This window comes from Osmia lignaria, chromosome 14, assembly GCF_051020975.1.
Source record: "Osmia lignaria lignaria isolate PbOS001 chromosome 14, iyOsmLign1, whole genome shotgun sequence".
Classification (NCBI taxonomy): Eukaryota; Metazoa; Arthropoda; class Insecta; order Hymenoptera; family Megachilidae; genus Osmia; species Osmia lignaria.
Genome location: NC_135045.1, coordinates 12,987,587 through 13,007,898, shown reverse-complemented (window position 1 = coordinate 13,007,898; position 20,312 = coordinate 12,987,587). Strand labels below are relative to the sequence as shown.

The following is a 20,312-nucleotide window of genomic DNA, read 5'->3' as shown; positions in this document are numbered from 1 at the left end:
TATAACGAATAGTTGCAACGTTAATCCTGGGAATCTCAAGGTGTTGGAAGGTTTAAGGTCAATTCGAAGGAGGGTCATTTTTTATTCATGTTGGAGAAAGTATTAAAAACACAATATTTTTCTCTTGATTATTGAATCTTATTTTTAAATAAATTAATAATATTAGATAAGAATAATATTAAAACCCTCGAGTTCTTTAAAGTTATATGTATATTATAGTTTGCAATTGGTTATTATAATCGACCACCACATGGTTTACTTCAGAACTTTGTATTTTCTGATTGAAATTTGTTAAATTAATATTATATTATGTTTATTAGTGCAGTTTCTTTAATTATTTTATTAAATTGTCAGTAATCTTTGGTGTAGAATGTTTCGATCGAAATCTTTAATGCAATAATAGTTGAATTTTGTTGGAAATTATAGTTTGTTGTAATTGTATCAAAAGTAATAATGAAACATTTATGTAGGAATTCTCTTTAGATTTTATGCTTCAAATTGATATGGCATAAATGTTATTTTGCAATACTTTTCTGTCATGAAATCGCGATAGACTTTAATGAACAGTACATACATTTTAATGCACTATTTAGTACAATCAACAATCAATAATTGTGTATCAATCACATTAATGAAATATCTATGTACATATGTAGTAATTTTTTTCATCGTTAGACTTTAAGCTTTAAACTGACGTAGCACAACTATTATTTTTTGCTACTTTTATGTCATGGAAATTCTATGAGACTTGTTATGTTACGAAATCGTCCATTTGATATGGGACAACCTAATAATAATCCATTTTATTTTTAACGAGAGCATCGTTCTCCTTGAATCCAATTCCCCATTCTATTTTCCGTTCGATTAGCTTGACAGAGTCGATTAGCAGAATCCAATATCGATTGAGGAACACGAGAACCCCCCCGTTAACGCGCGTGTCAGCCAAAGGTAAACGCATCGTGTCGCAATGCCGTGACCAGTTCAAGTAACCCGAAATAACCAACGAGGTCCGTCTGCTTCGGATCCTCGTTTCTGCTCTACAATTAATAGGCTGATGCTAGCCGGTGAAATTGCAATTGCGTGCGCTCACGTTTCGAATTCGCGACTTTAATTACAGTCACCGGTGTTGGACAGACACCGAGGGCCTGGAGAGCGGTCTGCCAAAATAAAGATAGCCGAGAAACTCTGCTTCTGGCCTAAATGTGTCATCTATAAATACGCGAGCCCCGTGTCCGCTCGACACAGACTCGAGGCAAAAGTCGATATTGCACTCGCATCGATACCTAAATCACGGAAACACCTTGATCGATAGCCGGAAACGAGAAATATTACCTCTCCTGTTATTTGCTTCTTGGAACGTTCGGTGACAGTTCAAATTGTTGATATTTTTGTGTTGGTCAGATTTTTTTAAATGAAACTTTCTGAGGGGTAAAGATGAGAGATTTCGAAATTTATGTAAGATGTATTTGAAATTAATCCGTAATTAGTACGGCGGTTTTATATCGAACGTGCTATGCGAAATTAAAAAATTTATATTTAAAATTAACTTGAAAATTCTTGTATTCGAACACTTATATCTTCTTATCAATTTGAACCGGGTTCTACTTACTGATAAACTTAACCCTTCGTTTAAGACATTGATACTCAATTAAAATTACTTTTTATAGAACATAACTTCATAAATCTGTAATAAAGGAATTAATCATCTATTTGACATTTGAAACAAAATTCAAAAAATCTTGTAAAATATTGATTGTGTAGGCGTTTAGTGGAGGGGGAAGAGGATTTCGTCTCCCCGGACGCCCTTTAATTCGGGTCGGGGACCGCTAGGTGGCGGCGAGATAATAGTGTTCTCGCTGGCGGTCGCCCGGCATGCAATTTGAATATACATATAGAAGTTCCGAATTGCGGTATGATAGGTGTCTGGTGTAGGGATCGTCTACAATTGTAACCTCATTGAATATAGAATGTTGATTCAGAATAATGAATATTTAGCATAGAATTATGGTATGGTAACTGAGAATCGTATTTGAATTATATAATAAATTGTATTGCGATTCGACGTTAAAAACGAAGGGTTACTATAGGTAAAGAATGAAAAAAATTGTTCATTCTAAAAAATGGATGCTGTCTTTCTTCCGCGAAGGTAGACAAAAAGTAATATATACTCACAGGGGTTGGAACACGTGGTGTAGAACATTGGAGAGGAACTGCATCGGGGTAAAATTCAAGTGGAAACAGGACTCGCTTGGAATTTTAGCTGGCAATTGTAACCATAAGAGGGAAATGCATGTGAGAGGATAGCTTCCGGCGATCAATCTAACGTTTAAACGTGGGATAGGATTTACTTCCTGTTTGCAGAGGATTTAGTGCTTGCACCATGCATTATGTACCATATTGCATTATAGTTTATTATATTGCTTATTAAGACACCACAGTATGCATAAGTATTAGGTATAATAATAGTTCAGTTCTTGATTAAAATTATCACACTGAAACTTGGTGTACCAATACCATTTTGATTCACTGTATGTTCGAAACAAACAGAGATATGTATACTTACTTAGAACGTTTAACACTAGAACTATCGACGTTTAATATGCACTTATTTTTGAAAGGAAAATAATGTAGAAAATTAAACAGCAAAAGGATGAAACATAATTTAATATATATACATATATACATTTATGTTTTATCTCGATCATAGCCAACATACGTCTTAACAAAAAAAGTTATAATTTAAAATAAGAAATTTGAAGCCAGTCATTTTGATTAGTTTGGTAGTTTTAGTATTACTAATAAATAGAATCTATGTAACAATAAATAAAAATAATACAAAAGTACATTAATATGAACAGATATTGGAACTTCAATTGTTAGAGAAAATTACATTCTGAACGAATTTTTAGTTGTATCGTTTTTAGATAATTTTTTGCTTTGTTGCTTTTCAAATATTATTGTTATTGGAAAATTTATCTGTTGAACCACGTGTATATTGAAGGACGTTAATTCGCTTTCACAAGTTTGTCTGGGAGGTTTAAAATTAAATCAGTGCTTTGACATTTTCACTATGGGCAATTAGTTTAGAGAGAAAATTTTAAAGAGAAATATATTTACAGTACTGCAGTAAGAAATGGATATTGTGTACTTTCCTTTTGTGTCATATGAGACAAATACTAAATGAAATTCTTCTTGTACTAAAATTCTTTCGATTCTTAGAATATCGTCAATTGATTAAAATTACAAAATGTATTGCTTAAACTTAATTTTAGCAGAAAATTACAGCTTTCAGCGTTTTCAATACAACAAATTACTAATATTTCTTGGCTAAAGTATCTTTATTTATATTGCATTAATGATTTATCAATCAGTGTAAGTTTAGTTTAGTTTAACAAACACTCCCAAAAAATCTTTATGAAAATCAGTAGTTTCTTTTTATTGTACTGAGCAAATTTTCTATTACAAGGATATTTTATTTCTGTTCTATCCTTCAATTCTTAAAATAAAGTTCCAAAGTATTTGGAATCAAGTAAATATTTTTTATAAAAGAAACAATTTAAGATACCTCAGGGTGTAGACAGATTGTCATGGAAATTAATTTTGCAGTTAGTGACTCGTCTGTTTTATTTCTACTGTCACAAAGTGATGAATGAAAGTAGTACTTCTCTTTTCTAATTTTGTTTCATACAAGATCGTTTTCTGTTGAAGGGAATTTTGGGATAATTTATTAGAAAGAATAAGATGATTCAGTAGCTATTTCTACCTTAATAATAGTTTGAAAATCATAATCTATTTGAAAGAATATCTTTCAATTACAGAATATGCGTACATTGAACGGAGGATGTTATTATGTGATGATATCATGTATTTGATCAATTTTAATAAATAATTTTGTAGAGAATTAAATAGAATTGTTTTAAAATTTTCTCGGGAATGAAGAAAACATATAAAAAATAAAATTGATAAGTCTTTCCAAAGCACGATGTTGTGGCTCGAAGAATCCTTGAAAAGTCTGCCTATACCTAGTACGTGATACGATATACGCTCCGAATATAATTTTAACTGCACGTTATTGCGATGTAAACTTTGGCGCTGCTCAACCATTCTCTTTCAGTTGGTGTTTGCGCGGCCCACGGTAAAAACATCCACGATATTTCTGAACAACCGTGAATAATTCTATGGATATTTCTTCAAAATGTTTAATCGTTAAAAAAGTTCCTTAAAATGTGACGATACGATAAGGTGATAAGGTTCCACGTGGGATGGGATGTGGTAGGTCGCGCTTAAATGCTTCGACCCTCCTCGAAAACATCCAGGACAAGCCAATAAAAATTCAAGTTATGTTCGGTACGAAATATTTATAAAAATTTATTAACAACAATAATAGCCTATTTAACCTATTACTATTAAAAAGTGCAATATTTCCAGCATGAGATTCTAACCAAAAGTTTGTTAATTTAAATTTTAGATCAATCATATTTACAATTTAATTGTTGAAAATTGAATGTTTCTAATATTATGCACTAGGTATAGAGTTTTTGTTTTAATTGGAATTAACAATTCAGATCATTTAGAGGTCGTCGAATAAATTACTTCGTCCCAGTGTATCCTTTATGATGTGTAAAAAGTGATTCATTTAAGAATAATATGTGTAATCGTTTGATGAATAGACGCGTTAATCTTGCAATGAAAGAACGTAATAGAGGAAAGAAAAAAAGTTGATACGGAATTATTACGTAACACCTTGTTACTCCGTCGATAAAGTGGCTGCTATCATTAAAATTGTCTATGCTCTTTTCAGAGCAACATTCTTGCCTTTCAATAATAATATTTAGAATTGTTTAAAACACTAAGTTGAAGTTGATTAAGCAATTAAATCGTGTAAAATATTAAATTAGTCAAAAAGGTCCGTCCTCATCTCTCGATTATACAATTTAGAAAACTAGCTTGAAATAGAACTAGAAATTAAATTTCATTATTAAATTAGAATTCAAATCAGTCCTGCTATCCAGGGCTACGTTTATCTTTAAGAAATATAGGCAGATGCCTAGAGCCTGGTCAAAGAAGTGGCCCGTATAAAGGTATTTGTCATTATCAGGGATGGGATGAGACTTAAACTTTTACCGTAAGGTAAGTAACATGACGAACCCGCTGATTTTAATTAATTAGGCTCCAAATTCCTACTAGTCGACCGAAAATTTTCCTGAAATAAATAAATTTGCTGACTTTGACCTTTAAATTTAATTAAGAAATATACAATGTATAAGAAGGGGTCCGGTTTTCATTTGTATACCTGGGGCCTGAAGAACTCTAGACGCGGCCCTGCTGCCATTCAAGAATTAAATTCGAAAATATACATAGGATTAACAAAGCACTTAATTAAAAATCTTATTAATCACCACCGCAATGTTTTTAATCACTTACATATTTAATCATAAAACACCGATACTTAACCTTGCGTTGTTATATGTCGTTAAACTGCCTAAATATTTACCTTGTTGAATACACCCAATGTTCCTACTTGTTCGCGCTGAATTGTGTCGCACAAAGAAACGTCGTACTGCAAACTACCGTGCTTAATAGTCTGTATTAAAGCACAAGTGACAGATGCATTTGGATACACTTGTTTGACTGTCCCAGAAGTTATCATCTAGATACGTTATTTTAGAGATCGGCCTTCTTTACTTTTCAATGGTTTTCATGTTGTGGACACTGAATCCAGTGACACGTTCCAAAGTCCCATATCTTCGATAGAATTTTCTACTTTATTTTTTTATGATATTTATACCGAAATTAAGTTTTCAAAGGTTTTCAAACTTCTTAAACTCAATATCCAAATTTTCTTAAGTTATAATAAACTTTGTCTTGTGGAGGTGTACTGGTACCCGTCTGTGTTGAGCACTCGAGCAGTCGAATCGAATAAAGTTGAACGGGTTTGGGCGGGTACCCGAGTCATATGAACACTCGGTTAGTCCGACATAATCAGACCAGTTCGGGAAAGGTCAGATGAGTTCGAGCGAGTTGCCCCGATAACCGAGATTCAATATAGCATTTTGTTTGAAATACGATCATTGGCAGAGAATGTTATTCCCGGGACCCCTCAATTTGATAGGTGTATCTGATAGATATTTTTATCAACAAAAAGAATACTGCAAACCGCTAGTGCGCAACGATTCATAGTTTTCGAAATATTGGTTTCTAAATGTAATAACAACAATACTTTCATCTACTTTTGGTATGTCGATGGAGAGAGGTAGCACTTCCAATGATGTATGTCGTCAAGATCATGATCTTAAATAACATTCGTTCAATGTTTAGGCTTAGTTTTTTTTAAACTATATCCCCTAGTATTATATTCTGAATTTCTATAAACCGAATGCCTAAGATTAACTTTTTCTTCTAGAAGAAAACACTGATGCTATTGTGGTGAAAGTATTGTTGTACATTTAATAATATTGATATCTCGAAAGCTATGCATCGTATAACATTATGCCCTATTAAATAAATACACCTGTAGGCGTTTAAGTGTAGGAAGAGATGAGGGTTTCGTCACCCCGGACGCCTTTAGTTCGGGCTGGGGACCGCTAGGTGGCGGCGAGACGATCGGTGACAGCGTTCTCGCAACCAGTCGCCCGGCATGCAGTTCGAAGTTCCGAATTGCGGTATGATAGATGTATGGGGTAGGGATCGTCTGTTGTCAGCCCCACTGACGAGCCTGACAGACGATCCCCCTTTTCCCCTCTCCTATACACCTATCAAATTGAGCGGTTCTCGATATTAACATTATTGTCTATTTTGAATATATTGAACTGTTTTTACGCAATTGATTTGTACCGACCGGAGTTCGAAATTTCGGGTACCCGCACACATCAGAGTACTGAGATATAATAATTAATTATGCAGACTATACTCGAGAAGACCACTATCGTCAAAACTATAACAATTAATATTGACAAAATTCCATTACCCATTGAAAGCATTGGGTCGGAGGTGATAACAGAGCGAAAGGTCCAAAATTAAAAGCTAGGCAAAATACATACTATCTATTTTTACCTGACAGTGCAGTGTTATAAAAATTGATACCCCTACATTAATAACGAAAGGATTATTTTGGAAGCTCTCCTTGAAATAGTGATTCTTCCCCGGTATCATAACGATATCAGTATATGGAAAATTCGATAAAAAAGAATTTCATCGGTGCTTTACCACTTCGCTTGATCCTAAAATACAAAAGAATTCACGATCCTCAAATAAACGGTTAAAACGTCAGATGGAATCTCCGGTGGGTAGAGGTACCGAGGGACAAAAACGTGTCATCTTTTGTCTACGAATCGCATGCCAGAAGAAAGAGAACGACACAGCGAAGAGCATGGTTAATGAACGAAGAGAACTGACAAAGGGAATGGAAGGAAGAACTGTAAAAATGTGCATCAAACGAGCATCGAAAGCGACGGTGGTAAGGATCGACTGAAAGGTTTAACGGCGCTTGGTGACGCGCCAGAAAAGATTTAAAGGGAGCAAGACGGCGGCGCACGTTTAGCATCACGAAATTGGCATCACTCACGTAGCTCGAATGAATTCGAGAATAGGATCGATTCAACGTTCAATTATTGCAAAAAGTCCACCTGGAGGAAAAAAACCACCTCCCGCTGATTTTGCGTTAACTGTCTTCGTTAGTCACGAGGAGGATCGTATCCTTAAAAGAGACCTAATCGAGACATGCTTATCTTTAGTTTTCATGTTCTCAAAGTCGCGTTTGCGTTACGATCGATTTTTCACGGGAGTGGAACTTGTTTGTTACAAACTCTGCACTCCATTGCATTGGCAAGAATTCAAAAATCACTCACTCGCATGAAATAAATAAGGAACAATGATTATAAGAAATCGCGTAGCAACCAAATTAATAACTGAATAACGAGAACTATTTCAATGCTCTTTTATTTTTAACAATACAAAAATTGTAATTTTAGAAACACCCCACTGAGAAATACTGATGATGTTTTTTTTAAAGCATATTGCAATGAAAATTGTTAATTCTAACAGTTTTTATTTATAATATCACGTAATAAGAATATTATATTGCAGCTCGGTCCAAATATTTATCTTTATTTACATTTTATGAATTGATAAATGCTTTCTTTTTTACTTTTTCTAATAATTTTGATGGAAGGGGGAAGAGCAGTTCACATTTTAAGAGGACCTTCAACTGACCAATATCTACCAGGGGTGAACTGGGATTTAAATTTTTACTGGGAGATTAGTAGCATCACGAGCCCTAATTTTAATTAATTAGGCCCCAATTCCCTAACTGCCTACCAAGGATTTTCTCGAATTCCCGATGGGCCAGTCCGTCCCTCATATCTATTGTCAGCATTTCAATGAGGGAATAGATTGACGAATTGCCAATAATAAACCAGTTAACGACGGAATTTAGTTTTAAAAATTGCTCACGGGATGCATTATTAAAATCAAATAATGAAGAGTATACACGTCGAATGCAGGGCAAATGTTCGTATTATAAATTTTACAAAAAAAGTAAAGCTAAACGAAAAAGGATTACATTTTTATTCAATAAAAAATTAACAGTTCATTGTTGAAAAGGTTATTGTTATTAAAAATTTAAGAATTATCAAAAAATAATAAAATTTATACGTAAGAAAAGTTACAGAAAGAAAATAATTTTAAGAAGTTAAAATATTCAGTAAAGTATACAAAATAATTCGGACTCATTGTCAGTTTGTAAAAAGTAATACATTGTACGGGGAATATCCAATATACCAAAGAGAATAGTCAAACTTTTTCTTATAAAATACATAGTAGTTTTAATGGTAATATAAAGAACACATACCACCCAATGACGTTTTTATTACTTCTTTGGAGTTTTTATAGCAAATGGTAATTTTTTATTTTATACGACGTGTATACACGTTGAACAAATATTGAGAAGGCAAAATGATGAAAACCAAAATATTTTTAGTATTGACAATATTAATCATCTGAGAGCTATTGAAAGTACACTGGTTCCTTTCTTTACGCGGTACTTTTTGTCCATAGGTTTCCTTTTACATGGCAGAAATGCCTTCGTTAATATGGTATTTCTCATGCACGTTCCAGATTTACACGACCAAGAAACATATGTTAAGACAATTGGAGATTTAATGACAACTGTTCCTCAACTGAAATAGCTTTTCGCATAACTGTATCTTGTTTCATGATAGCTGGTCTTACTAAATTTAATACATTGTAAAAAAAACTTCTTATTTACAAAAATAATTAAAAAAATGTTTTCAAGTTTCAAAGAAAAAATGTTTCTTCTTAAAAGTTACTCCCTAGTCCATACTCTTTTCTTTTTGTTTTCACTGATAAGATTAAAACTGTATGTATTTATGTACATACAAGTTTTCGTTTGATTAGACATTTTCAAATATCAACCATTGGAATTGTAACTAATCGTAAGAATTCTGGATAGAGTGGGTCAAGTTTTTTGGCTTTATTGACAGTGTCAAATATTTAATATCTTGCATTTCATAAGATTTTACAACAGGATCTAAAACCCTAGAATCTCAGGGCTTAAAGCCTCAAAATTGTAGAATTTGGAAATTTCAGAATCTTAGAATTTTTAAATGGTGAGGGGATCAGCCCACATTTTTGGAAAGACCAGGCTCATCTTGACCCCTACTGAATTATATCAATAATGTTAATTAAAAATTGAATGTATTTTCAATAAATATTGAATGTAAGAGGTGAATGTAATTTGTCAATAAATATTGATCATTCGAGGGTCCCTTTAGCTTATAATTAGTTACGTAAATGTTTATGACGTCGTTGATAGATTGTCTTTTGTTCACGATTTCTCGGCAACTCGGATAGATTTGATGGAAAATCAGAAAGGGGGTTACGGGTTAGGAAGCTTGAAACTGTCATAGTCGTAAACGTGATCGTACAAAATTTGGGTTCTCATGTTCAGCACGTAAATGTTAAAGGTAAAGTTACCGTCATCGGATCAATGTAAACGAGTATATCGTAGCCGTGATCAAACCGGTGACTTGTTGAAAGATCGTTATAACACGTAAACGGTGAAAATTTCGCGTGTGAAGAAGTTGGTAACTCGTTAAAATTCTTTCATTAGAAATGACTTAGGAGAAGCTCTGACGTCGATAAAATACCCAATGGTATTAGGGTAACACCATCTCTTCTGCTAATTATGGAAAGTAAGGTTCTAATAATCTCTAATCATCAATTTTCTTGTTTCTTATTATTTTTTTTTTTATTATTAGGTTAAGGTACTTATTACATTATTATGTATTTCTATTATTCGTATTTTTATTATTATTATTATTATGGTATTATTTGTCTTGCTAATTATGAAAAGTAAGACTAATTATTATCGTCAAGTCCTTATTATCTTTTTCTATTTTTATGCATTATAATTTATTTCCTACTATTATATTATTATCATAATAGTAATAAGTTATGATATATTCGAATAAAAATTTTAAGTAAACACTATTCATCCTTTTAATTATGTAGTGATTAGTAAGAGTTTTAGTAGTAAAAATAGTAAGACTTTATTAATCGTCCATTTTTATATATAATATTTCATATCAGAGAATGATTAAAATAATGTAATGAATATAATTGTGACGAAGTATAATGATTCCTAGTATCAGAAAGGTGGTTAATAGATCAACAGAATTAAAATTTTTTAGAAAACGAAACGTTTGATAGTATGCAATTGTGTTACTCATTTACATAAGAAAAACTAAAAGCATTTATTTTTCTATTTCAGGTACAAATGTGAAATCGCCTGGTAAGACCTCCCCAACGGGGGTAATCGGAACTAGAGACGGGGGAGGAATCGGTAGAACAATGAAAGAATACGAAGACCAATTAGAAGCTCTTAAAAAGGAGAACTTCAACCTTAAATTACGAATTTACTTTCTCGAAGAACGAATGGGTATTACGTCGGCGGACGAAAATGCGATCAAGAAGAATATTGAGTTGAAGGTTTCTGCACGTTTCATAGATCTTCAGTTAATTATTAATCATAATTTCTTATATAGTTATGAATTTATGTCATTTGAATTGGCATTAATTTGTTTTTTCACATATATGTATTTTCTTTTGTTTTCATTAAGTTTGTACTGACCTTTTTAAGTTTCAGATGTTATCAGTGCGCTATGTTTGATCGACTTTACAACACGGTTTCTTTGGTTTATTATTTAAGTTTTGGTAAAATACAAATAAATGCATCGGAAAAAATTATATTTTTTAAAATTATACAATGTTTTCCAGTTTAAACTGTTTAAATTTGTCATAAGCTAGTCAAATTTATTTCAGTTTATAACTAAATAAATTCAATTTATTTGTTGACCAAAATATATTAATTTTATATGTAATTTTACGAACAATTAATTACAAATTTTGCATTAATTGTACAAAACCATATTAGAAAGAATAATTTAAAAACTAGGGTACTAAATAATTCAGTATCTGGGAATGAAAAATCTAATAGATAACGACAGATGGATTTTAATTATTCTAATTAAATTATTGTACGTCTTCGTTCACGAGATTTACTTTTACTATTAGGTTGAAATTGAATCATTGAGGAAGGAGCTACTTGAGAAGCAGGAACTTCTTAGTCAAGCAGCCAAAGCGTTCGAATTAATTGAAGAACAAAAAGAAGCTTCCTCGAGGAATCAAGCTCAATATCAACAGTCCCTTGAAAATGAACGAGAAAAGATCAGGCTGCTTGAGAAAGGTTAGTTGTGAGATTTCAAATGAAAATGGAGGAATTATTTCAGTTTCCATGATTTTTGTTTTAATATGCACAGTTTATATATTTGATCTTTCATAATTTTTGTATTATTATGTAATTATAAATATTCCATTTAATTTATAATAAACTCTAAAATAGATTCTGAAAAAGTAATGTATTCTAAGGTTTTAATTTATCGATTTTCATTCTTAGTCGTAACTATGCCGTTGCTCGTTTGAATTCCTCTTTCGATTTACACTCTTTGCCTCCCTTAAGACTAATTTATCCTCGGTGCGATGAAAATGTTGTGCTGCTCTCTGTTACGACAGAATTAGCGGAATACCAGGAAAAGGTTGCAGATGCATCAATCTACTATAAGGAAGCATTCGGCATTACGCCAGAGAAGGCACTGGAGAACGAAGAGAAATTGCATCAAATGGAGGAACTTGTTGCATCTCTAGAGGCCGAGGTAAAATGTCATTCAGAATATGTAATTTATTAACACATTGAGTGGTACGTGGGTTATTGGAGTTCCAAGTATTTTTTTGAATAATTTCATACAAGAAGAAACATATGTATATCTTTTAACGAGCATTCCTACTCAAAAGTCGCGGGACACCCTTGTTGATAATCCTTAATTATATCATGCAAATAATTTAAATTAGCTTTATTGCCGTATATATTTATGAATATACAAATATGTTTAATATTAGTGGATTAAAATAAAATAAAATGTTTAATTGTTCAAACGTTTTAAATAATGAGAACCATATTTAATCCATTAATATTAAACTCACTGTGTGTGTGTTAGATTAATTCTATTAATCTAAGACATATAGAGGGAAAAAAGGTTTTATTATTATTAATGATTTTAATAAGGGTCTGAATAAATTACTGAAGCTATTTGTTATGATATATTTAGCTTATTGTATAAAATACAAAGGTTCATTTTATAAAACTTCAATAAAATGAATTGTCATACGTACTATAAAGGGCAAAATTACATGTCCTAAGAAACGAACAAAAAATATAATAGTATACAAATGAATTCTAAGGAAAGTAGAGAAGGTGACTTATTCATTTCTGACTCATTTCCACGGAACTCATCCTAAAGAATGATACACTGTTCGTGAACGCTACAATCGACAAGTAAATACTGTTCTACATATTTTTCTTCCTATGTATCTACATCGTTTTTACCTTATCAGTATCCACTTCCTTCAGCTGCCGCGAAAGGAATGCGTTTCCTGATAAGCCGGCTATCATTCCTCAAAAAGAGGGAAAAAAATTAATCAGTACGCTTCTGCTCGTGCAAGAGCTTGCACCGATATTCTTCACTCATAAAACATTTGCAACACGTTGTATATTTGAGTATTTAGTATTCAGAGAAATAAACAGTTACTTCTTCTTTATTGATTCTGATAAAAATTATTTTTGTTTGTGGTGGAAAGTGTTCAACATTTAAAAATTTTTTAAACATTAATTCTGTGATTTTTGGGGATACTCTGCAAATAGGACGAGCTATATTAGTTTTGATACTGTACTAATCGTTGACAAATTTTAATGAAATCTGTATTTTTGACATTCTCGCAATTTTAATGAAAATTCATAAAAATTGTCCGTTAAATATTATTCTTGTACTAGTTAATGTGGTACGCTTATAGTTATAAGGAAAGTTATAGAAAATTATGTTCAAGCAACAATCTATCCAAAACGAACCAAGGTCAATTATGATACAATTATTCATGGATTAATATAGGTGAAACAGGTAACGAACAGTTTAGAAGAGGAACGTGTTTGGGCACAAGAGCTGGAGAGCGAAAGGGACGAATTCAGGGAACGTTTAGAAGCTGAGACGCGTTTGAAAGAGAATTTGGCTGCAGAAAGGGTGCAAGACATAGAAGAGTTACGAGAGAAGGTAAAAGAGCTGGAGGAGCAAGTGTTGAAAAGAGATACCGTCGTTCAACAGAGTCGAAACGAGCTGATTGAAAAAGAAAGAATCATTAAGGAGAAAAACGCTCAGCTGGATGAGAAGTATCGAGCGTACGAGGAGCTGAATGCAGTTTCAGAGAAAAGAAAGAAACAAGTCGATCAGTTAAGGGCTTCTATAAAAACCAGGGACGATGCCCTCACGGATCTGAACAACAAACATCGTGCCCTACTCACTCAGGTGATTCTTTGATTTCTTATTTTATTTGCATGTATTTTGTTGCAATTATCAAATGAAAATTATACTACAGGTTATAGATAATAGTTTATCTGTTGCTACTGGTGTAAACGCGAAGCCATGGTTCTGAAGTTACTAAATTTTAATAATATAGTAGTATGTGATTACAATATTCATTGTGCAATAAAAATAAAATAATGCTTGAGCATAATTAGAGTTTACAATGTAATGAAGAACAGTGGTATAATTTGGTTAATTTTAGAAAATGCTGTTATTGATCAATTTTTTTGAAATGCATAATTATTATGCAGATACATTGAAAATGTTAATGAAGGGTTTATGTAGTAATTTCCACCAAACCTTAAGTTTCAAATTGATATATGTACTGCAAATGGTAATTTGTAATACTTTTATGTTAAATCATGTCAGACATTCTATGTTTCAAAATCCATCATTTATTATGCAATAATTTGAAACCCTTATTAGATGAATTTTATTAATGGAAAAATTCTAAAGTTTATACATGGTTTTTATAATTTTCCTATTAAATTATAGGTAAATAAGTGTGCATTCAAAAAGTCTAAAATCGGTCTTTTTTTACTACTGCCCTGTAATTGTATTAGTTTCCAAAGGACTGAATAAAATATAATACTTTCTTTAAATAGTTTTTACGTAATATGTTATTTTGAGTTATATCGGATAAATAATTTTCAAAATCTTTAATTAATTTTCATTACAGTTTGAAAACGGTTACGCCAAGCGATCTCCACCTAGCAGTCCATCGGCTATGAATCCAATTGAAGATCCTTTACAATCGAGAATGGGACAGAAGTTAACGTGTGTCCAAGGGATGACGAAGAAGGCAAACACTTGTCTCGATTGGGAACCAAACCGAGAAAGGTCAACGAGAATGAAGTCGCCATTGCAAACTCTTAGCGGAGAGGTCAAAGACGTGAGAGATTTGATCAAGGTTCGTGGAAATTTCTATCCTTCCCCTTTTTACTTCCTCGAATTACTTCAGTCTTGAAATACGCTTGCAGTTAATCTTTTTTACTTCTGTAAAGATATATAATAAATAATATTAACTCTAGGAATCACAAGGTTTTGTAAAGTTTAAACTCGACCTTTCAAAAATAAGAAAAAATGATTTCAATAAATCAAGTATTTTCTATACTTTTATATAATTTTTCTATGAACTGTGGGGCTTACAAAATCTGTAAAAATTTGTAACTAAGAAGACTTTAATGTGTGTTGATATAATTATTTGAAAATTTATACATGTTACTCGCTATTCTTTCATTAAGTTTTTAAATTTTACAAAGTAAATTAGATTGGACCTATATGGACACAGAAAATCCTCTATGGAACCAAAGTTGAAAATTTAAAGAAGAATTAAATGTCTTTTTCTTATATACATATGCTTTAGTTCTTAAAATTGTTATTGATCATATTAAATTTCTATTCATTCTATCTGTCAATACAAATCCTAATTAATTTATAATAACGAATTTTATTTTTAGACACAAAACTAGATGATTAATAATCTACTAAAGTTATGATAATTGAAAAAAAAGAAAAAAATACTTAGGAATTAAAAATTTTATAAACATTCTTTGACCTCTTCCTGGGATTCCTAAAGTTAATTTACACCTGTCCATTTATACAAATAAAACATATTAACTGTAGGAAATAGAAGAAAAAGATGCTGACTTGAAACGTCAAGAAGAATCAAGAAAGCAATTGGTATTGAAGTTGTGTAACATGCAAAAGCACGTTGAAACGACGGACTACAGGCTGAAGAAGTTGGAAGGAGAACACGAGAAAGCCATCAAGACAATCCAAGGATTCATGGAGAGACAACAACAACTGGAGAACGTGAAGCTGAGGAAGGAACAGAAGATCATGGAGTTGGAAATCGAATTGAACAGGTTACGAGAGTGCGAGAATATCCAGTCATCGAGGGATAGTCATAATCAGTTTATTCGAAGAGACTTCAGCACCGACATGACGGATGATCCGGAGCGAGATCCCAGCAATCAGGTGGACATCATGATTTATCTACTTTGCACGGTTGTCTCTACGTTTTTAAAAGATCATACAGTGATAAAAGTTTCTTTTTTGAAGCTTTACATTATTATCCCTAAATTATTTTCATGATTGATAAGAATGTATCAACAAATTCAAACTGTAACCTTCGCAATATACATACAATTCAGTTAATATTATTATAATACAATAGTAATGATATCAATATCGTAGACATATTACTAAAATCTTAATTCAGGCGAATCGCGGTGGCCTTTACAATCAAAGGGTTAAGTAGTCTGTAGTTCCATAAATTTTTGTCACCCTTCACACATATTAAGTGTTCTTGTTTCATTTTTTTAAATTGAAGATTTTTAAACAATTATAATAGCTCTAATTATCGAAATAATTTGTATCGTTATTATATTTTCGTGCCACTTTTTAAATATACAGAAGCGTGGATAAATATTCAAATTTAAAATGGTAATTACGAAGGTGTAATATTAAAGGCATCGAATTAATTTATACACCTAATATGCATAGTAAAATTTTTATATATTTAGAACAAAAAATTAGACTTATCTTTAAATATGAAAGAAAAAAGATTTTTATTTTTCAATTTTTCTACTAAAAGTATTTTTAGTAAAAGATGAACTTTCTATACTTATCATATTTTGTATCTAAATGTCCACCAATTATCCACTTTCTTTTCTAATGCGACCATTACATCAGTTGCAATATTATCTTGAAAATTTGAACCTAATGTGTATATTTTATTTATTAACAATTCGGAATGCAATCGTTCGAATACTTTTATAAACGACTGTAATTCTTAACAAATACATAATTAGTTATACTGTATGAGAATTTGCAAGCGTAGAGACAGATCTTTGAATCTGTAATGCATGGCTTAACTATTATCAAACGTTTCTCTTTCTTTCAGAGATACTGAATATCACCTAACATCTTCTACTTCTCTTTTTCTACTTTTCGCCAATCATCACTCTCACTGCATGACACTTACTGCTTTTGGGCTACCATTTATTAATTTGAAAAATTGAGACAACAAGTAGCTGTGCACTATTCAACATGTACGCATTAAAGGATTCGAGCTCAGACTTTAGTAATTTTTCAATCACTTTTTGAACTACAATTTCCTACATATATAAAGGTTTCTTTTTTTATTCGTTTGTTTGTTATTTATTTTTTGTCGATTTTTATCAAGAAGTTTCAAATATTTTTATTGATTATCATTTTTTTTTTTAAAGAAAAAATATACTTTTTTGCACGAATTCGTAGTATTAACGCATGGCATGGATAAAAACTACGAACAAGAGTATTATACCTTTAACTTGTGTATGCGTACCGCTGTTGATTTGAATAGTTGTATTTTATACAGTTATATGTAAATTTTTTATTTCACTGACAAGTTTTAATAAATTTTTGTACAATTTTTTTTTATACTGTTTTCCTAACTAATTCTTTCATAAAATCATATACTGCATACTGTTTCCTCAAAGTCCAAGCTACTCAACTCTACATGTTTTTTATTTCAAATAGACTGTTTGATAAATTTATAATTAGATTTTCCATATATCTTTTAAATTTTATTGGCATATATATCATCAAAATTGACAGAACTATGTCAAATTTTGCAAATGTAAATCAAATATAAATTGACGAAGCTTTCGAGAGACTATAATTAATAAAAATTAAAGTTATTCGTTAATTTATATCGTGGATTGGATTATACTAAGGAAATTATGGAGGGAAAATATTAAATTTTAAAACCTTATGGACAATTTTACAACAATTTTATAACGTATAAAAAATATCTAATTTTTTGTTGTTCAGAAATACTATTTTTTAAACTAATTTATAATCACCTGCTGTTGTGTAAAACTTTTCAGAAAATTCTTTTAAGCTGCGAAGCTCCGGTGTTTCTTCAATTCTGTTCCAAAATTTACCCATGGGCGAATCTATATATAGTTTAATTAAGCTGTAGCCCAAGGTTCCAGTTCCTCAAGGGTTATTAAATTTAAATATTTTTTCAAAAGATTAACCTAATCTCCGTTGATTTTTCATTTGATTATCGTAAACTTTTATTTAAAATATTTTATTAAGAAAAATTTTAAGAATTACTTTTAAAAGTTATTTTTTAATTTGAAACATGTAAATCTAAAAACATTTAAAGCAACAAAAACTCAAAATTTTTACAGGTTGCACAATATAAATTCTTTTAATACTTTAGTTCTACCTTTGTTACATTAAATTAAAATATTACAATAGAAAGCACAATAATACTACTATAATGACCTTTTTTCTAAAATTACGATTCACATACAAGATGTTTTAAATTATTTCTTAATTCGAAACAGTTTTAAAATGATACAAAATGAGTTTCTTATTATTTTGTGCTAATACGGGGATAAATAACATCTTTTTGAGGAAACGATAGTATTGTTTTATATGCAGAGTGTCTTACGAAACTGGGCGAAGCTATAATTTTATAATAGAGTAAAAGATAGAAACTAATTTTATTAGGTCATAACTGTTTTTCTAAGTGAAAATGTATATTTTTCATTTTGTTACTCTCTATAAAAAGAGTATCAACACTCATGAAATATTTCAAGTTATTATACGAAATATTTCCCTTTTAAATTTTACAAATGTCTGTGTAATCGTGTACGATCGGTTTACGTGAAAAGAAAAATATACTGTTCTGTTTGACTCTTACGTTACTGTGTTACTATAATCATCTAACACAACATTTACATCTCAAAATAACAGACATATAATTGAAAAAACAGTAATATTTACATCAGAAATATCTTATTACGAATAGAATTTAATGAATAAAATTACTTTATTTATATTCGGATATTGAATGAAATAATTTAATATAAACAGTATGTAGCGGGTTTGAGGGATGGTAAACTTAGGCTACCGCCCAGGGCGGCGAACACCCCAGGGTGCCTTAATTTTAATTTTAATTTTTAAAAACGTTTTATAAAAAAGGAAAAAAAATTCAAGCTGGAAAAGTTATAGACACCCTAAAGCCGACCCTGATTATACAAACGTACAGTTGTGTTTAACGGAAGCAACGACAGCAAAAGGTTTATAAAAAAAATTAAGTTAATCCTAAACTCTTGATCCGATATAATTTTACTTCGAAATATTTCTTTCGTGTAGGAATAAATTTACAAAAAAATTGAAATTATCACCTTTGGGTGTCTCGCTTTGTGTATCAGGTCGTTGCAGCCGTATCATTCTGAGCAAATAAATGTATCTTTAGGCCAATTTGCCATAATGACAATTTTTTCGGACAATGAACGTACATATCCGGCGTAGTACTCTAAAGGTTAATGATATTTAATCTGTTAAAAGTCAAGAGTACAAGATGTTAAAAGTCAGATTAATTTAGGACTCTCCAGTCTAACGACCATTGACAACCCACACAGAAATTCCATCCTAAACGAGCACGAATTATCGATGCTAGGAGAAATACGACTGAATGAAATCGGCACGATGCTTTTTAAGACGATCAGCTATCGAGTAATATTCGTGGAAGACCAAGTCCCGGCGACATGCTATCCTCGTGATACGAAAACGAAGACGTGCCTTTCGTCTAATAATAGAGACAGTCCGCTCGCGAAGTCTGCGCGATCCGTTCACGACAGTCTTCGCACGAGAATTCGTCTCGACACTGTTCCAACCACCGTGGCTTTCCTCCACAACGAACGACAATAACGAAAAAAAGAATAAAAAGAAAAAAAAAAACGAGAAAATACTAAAAAACACGATCGACGAATCTCGATCAGGAGACTCGAGGAACCGACCACGTATCCTTATTTTTTACTTTTTAATTAAAACGACGATTAAAGTACGAATCGCGAGGAAAAATAACGTGTGATTATTATTATTTTTTATTTATCTTAACGACGAAGGGAAAAACGACCTTCGAGAAAAAAGAAGCGAAATTTCGAGGAGAAAAATCGGTCGAATTGTCACGAGATTGAAAAGCAACGACTTTTCACGATTTTCCACGTTTTGAAAGACGGATCATCACTGAATTCGAAGATCGACTCGAAAAAAACGACGCTATCTTGAATTTTTTGTGGATATTCACCAGTGCTAAGTATCCTAGCATTCGCGTCGAGTATCTTTTCAAGGATTATAATTCGATACAATTGAAATCGAACAAGCGATTAAAAATGTTCTCCTGTTTGTGTGCCTCGATGAGGATGGAGGTAGGTAAACGTATTGAGTGTCGTGTTAAAAAAGAGCCAATCGGAATTTTCATTTAGAACATCTTGATTCAGTGTATTTAAGATTACGTGTTTGATTTTGATAAATAAA

The 20,312-nt window shown here is 31.6% G+C and overlaps 1 protein-coding gene across 5 annotated transcripts in view; it reads left to right on the top strand.

The window, feature by feature from the left end:
- The window catches only part of cnn (phosphodiesterase 4D interacting protein centrosomin), a 57,188-nt gene that overhangs the window by 28,390 nt on the left and 8,486 nt on the right, over positions 1 to 20,312 (top strand). For 3 of the 5 annotated variants that reach the window (XM_076692097.1, XM_034334896.2, XM_034334894.2), the window contains exons 3-8: positions 10,790 to 11,007; positions 11,593 to 11,764; positions 12,091 to 12,230; positions 13,521 to 13,931; positions 14,668 to 14,898; positions 15,615 to 15,968. In XM_076692097.1, the coding sequence (XP_076548212.1) occupies positions 10,790 to 11,007; positions 11,593 to 11,764; positions 12,091 to 12,230; positions 13,521 to 13,931; positions 14,668 to 14,898; positions 15,615 to 15,968 (1,526 nt within the window). Of the gene's footprint in view, positions 1 to 4,103; positions 4,348 to 9,893; positions 10,212 to 10,789; positions 11,008 to 11,592; positions 11,765 to 12,090; positions 12,231 to 13,520; positions 13,932 to 14,667; positions 14,899 to 15,614; positions 15,969 to 20,312 lie in introns of those variants that run through there. The other 2 variants (XM_034334897.2, XM_034334898.2) reach the window with 2 other exon arrangements.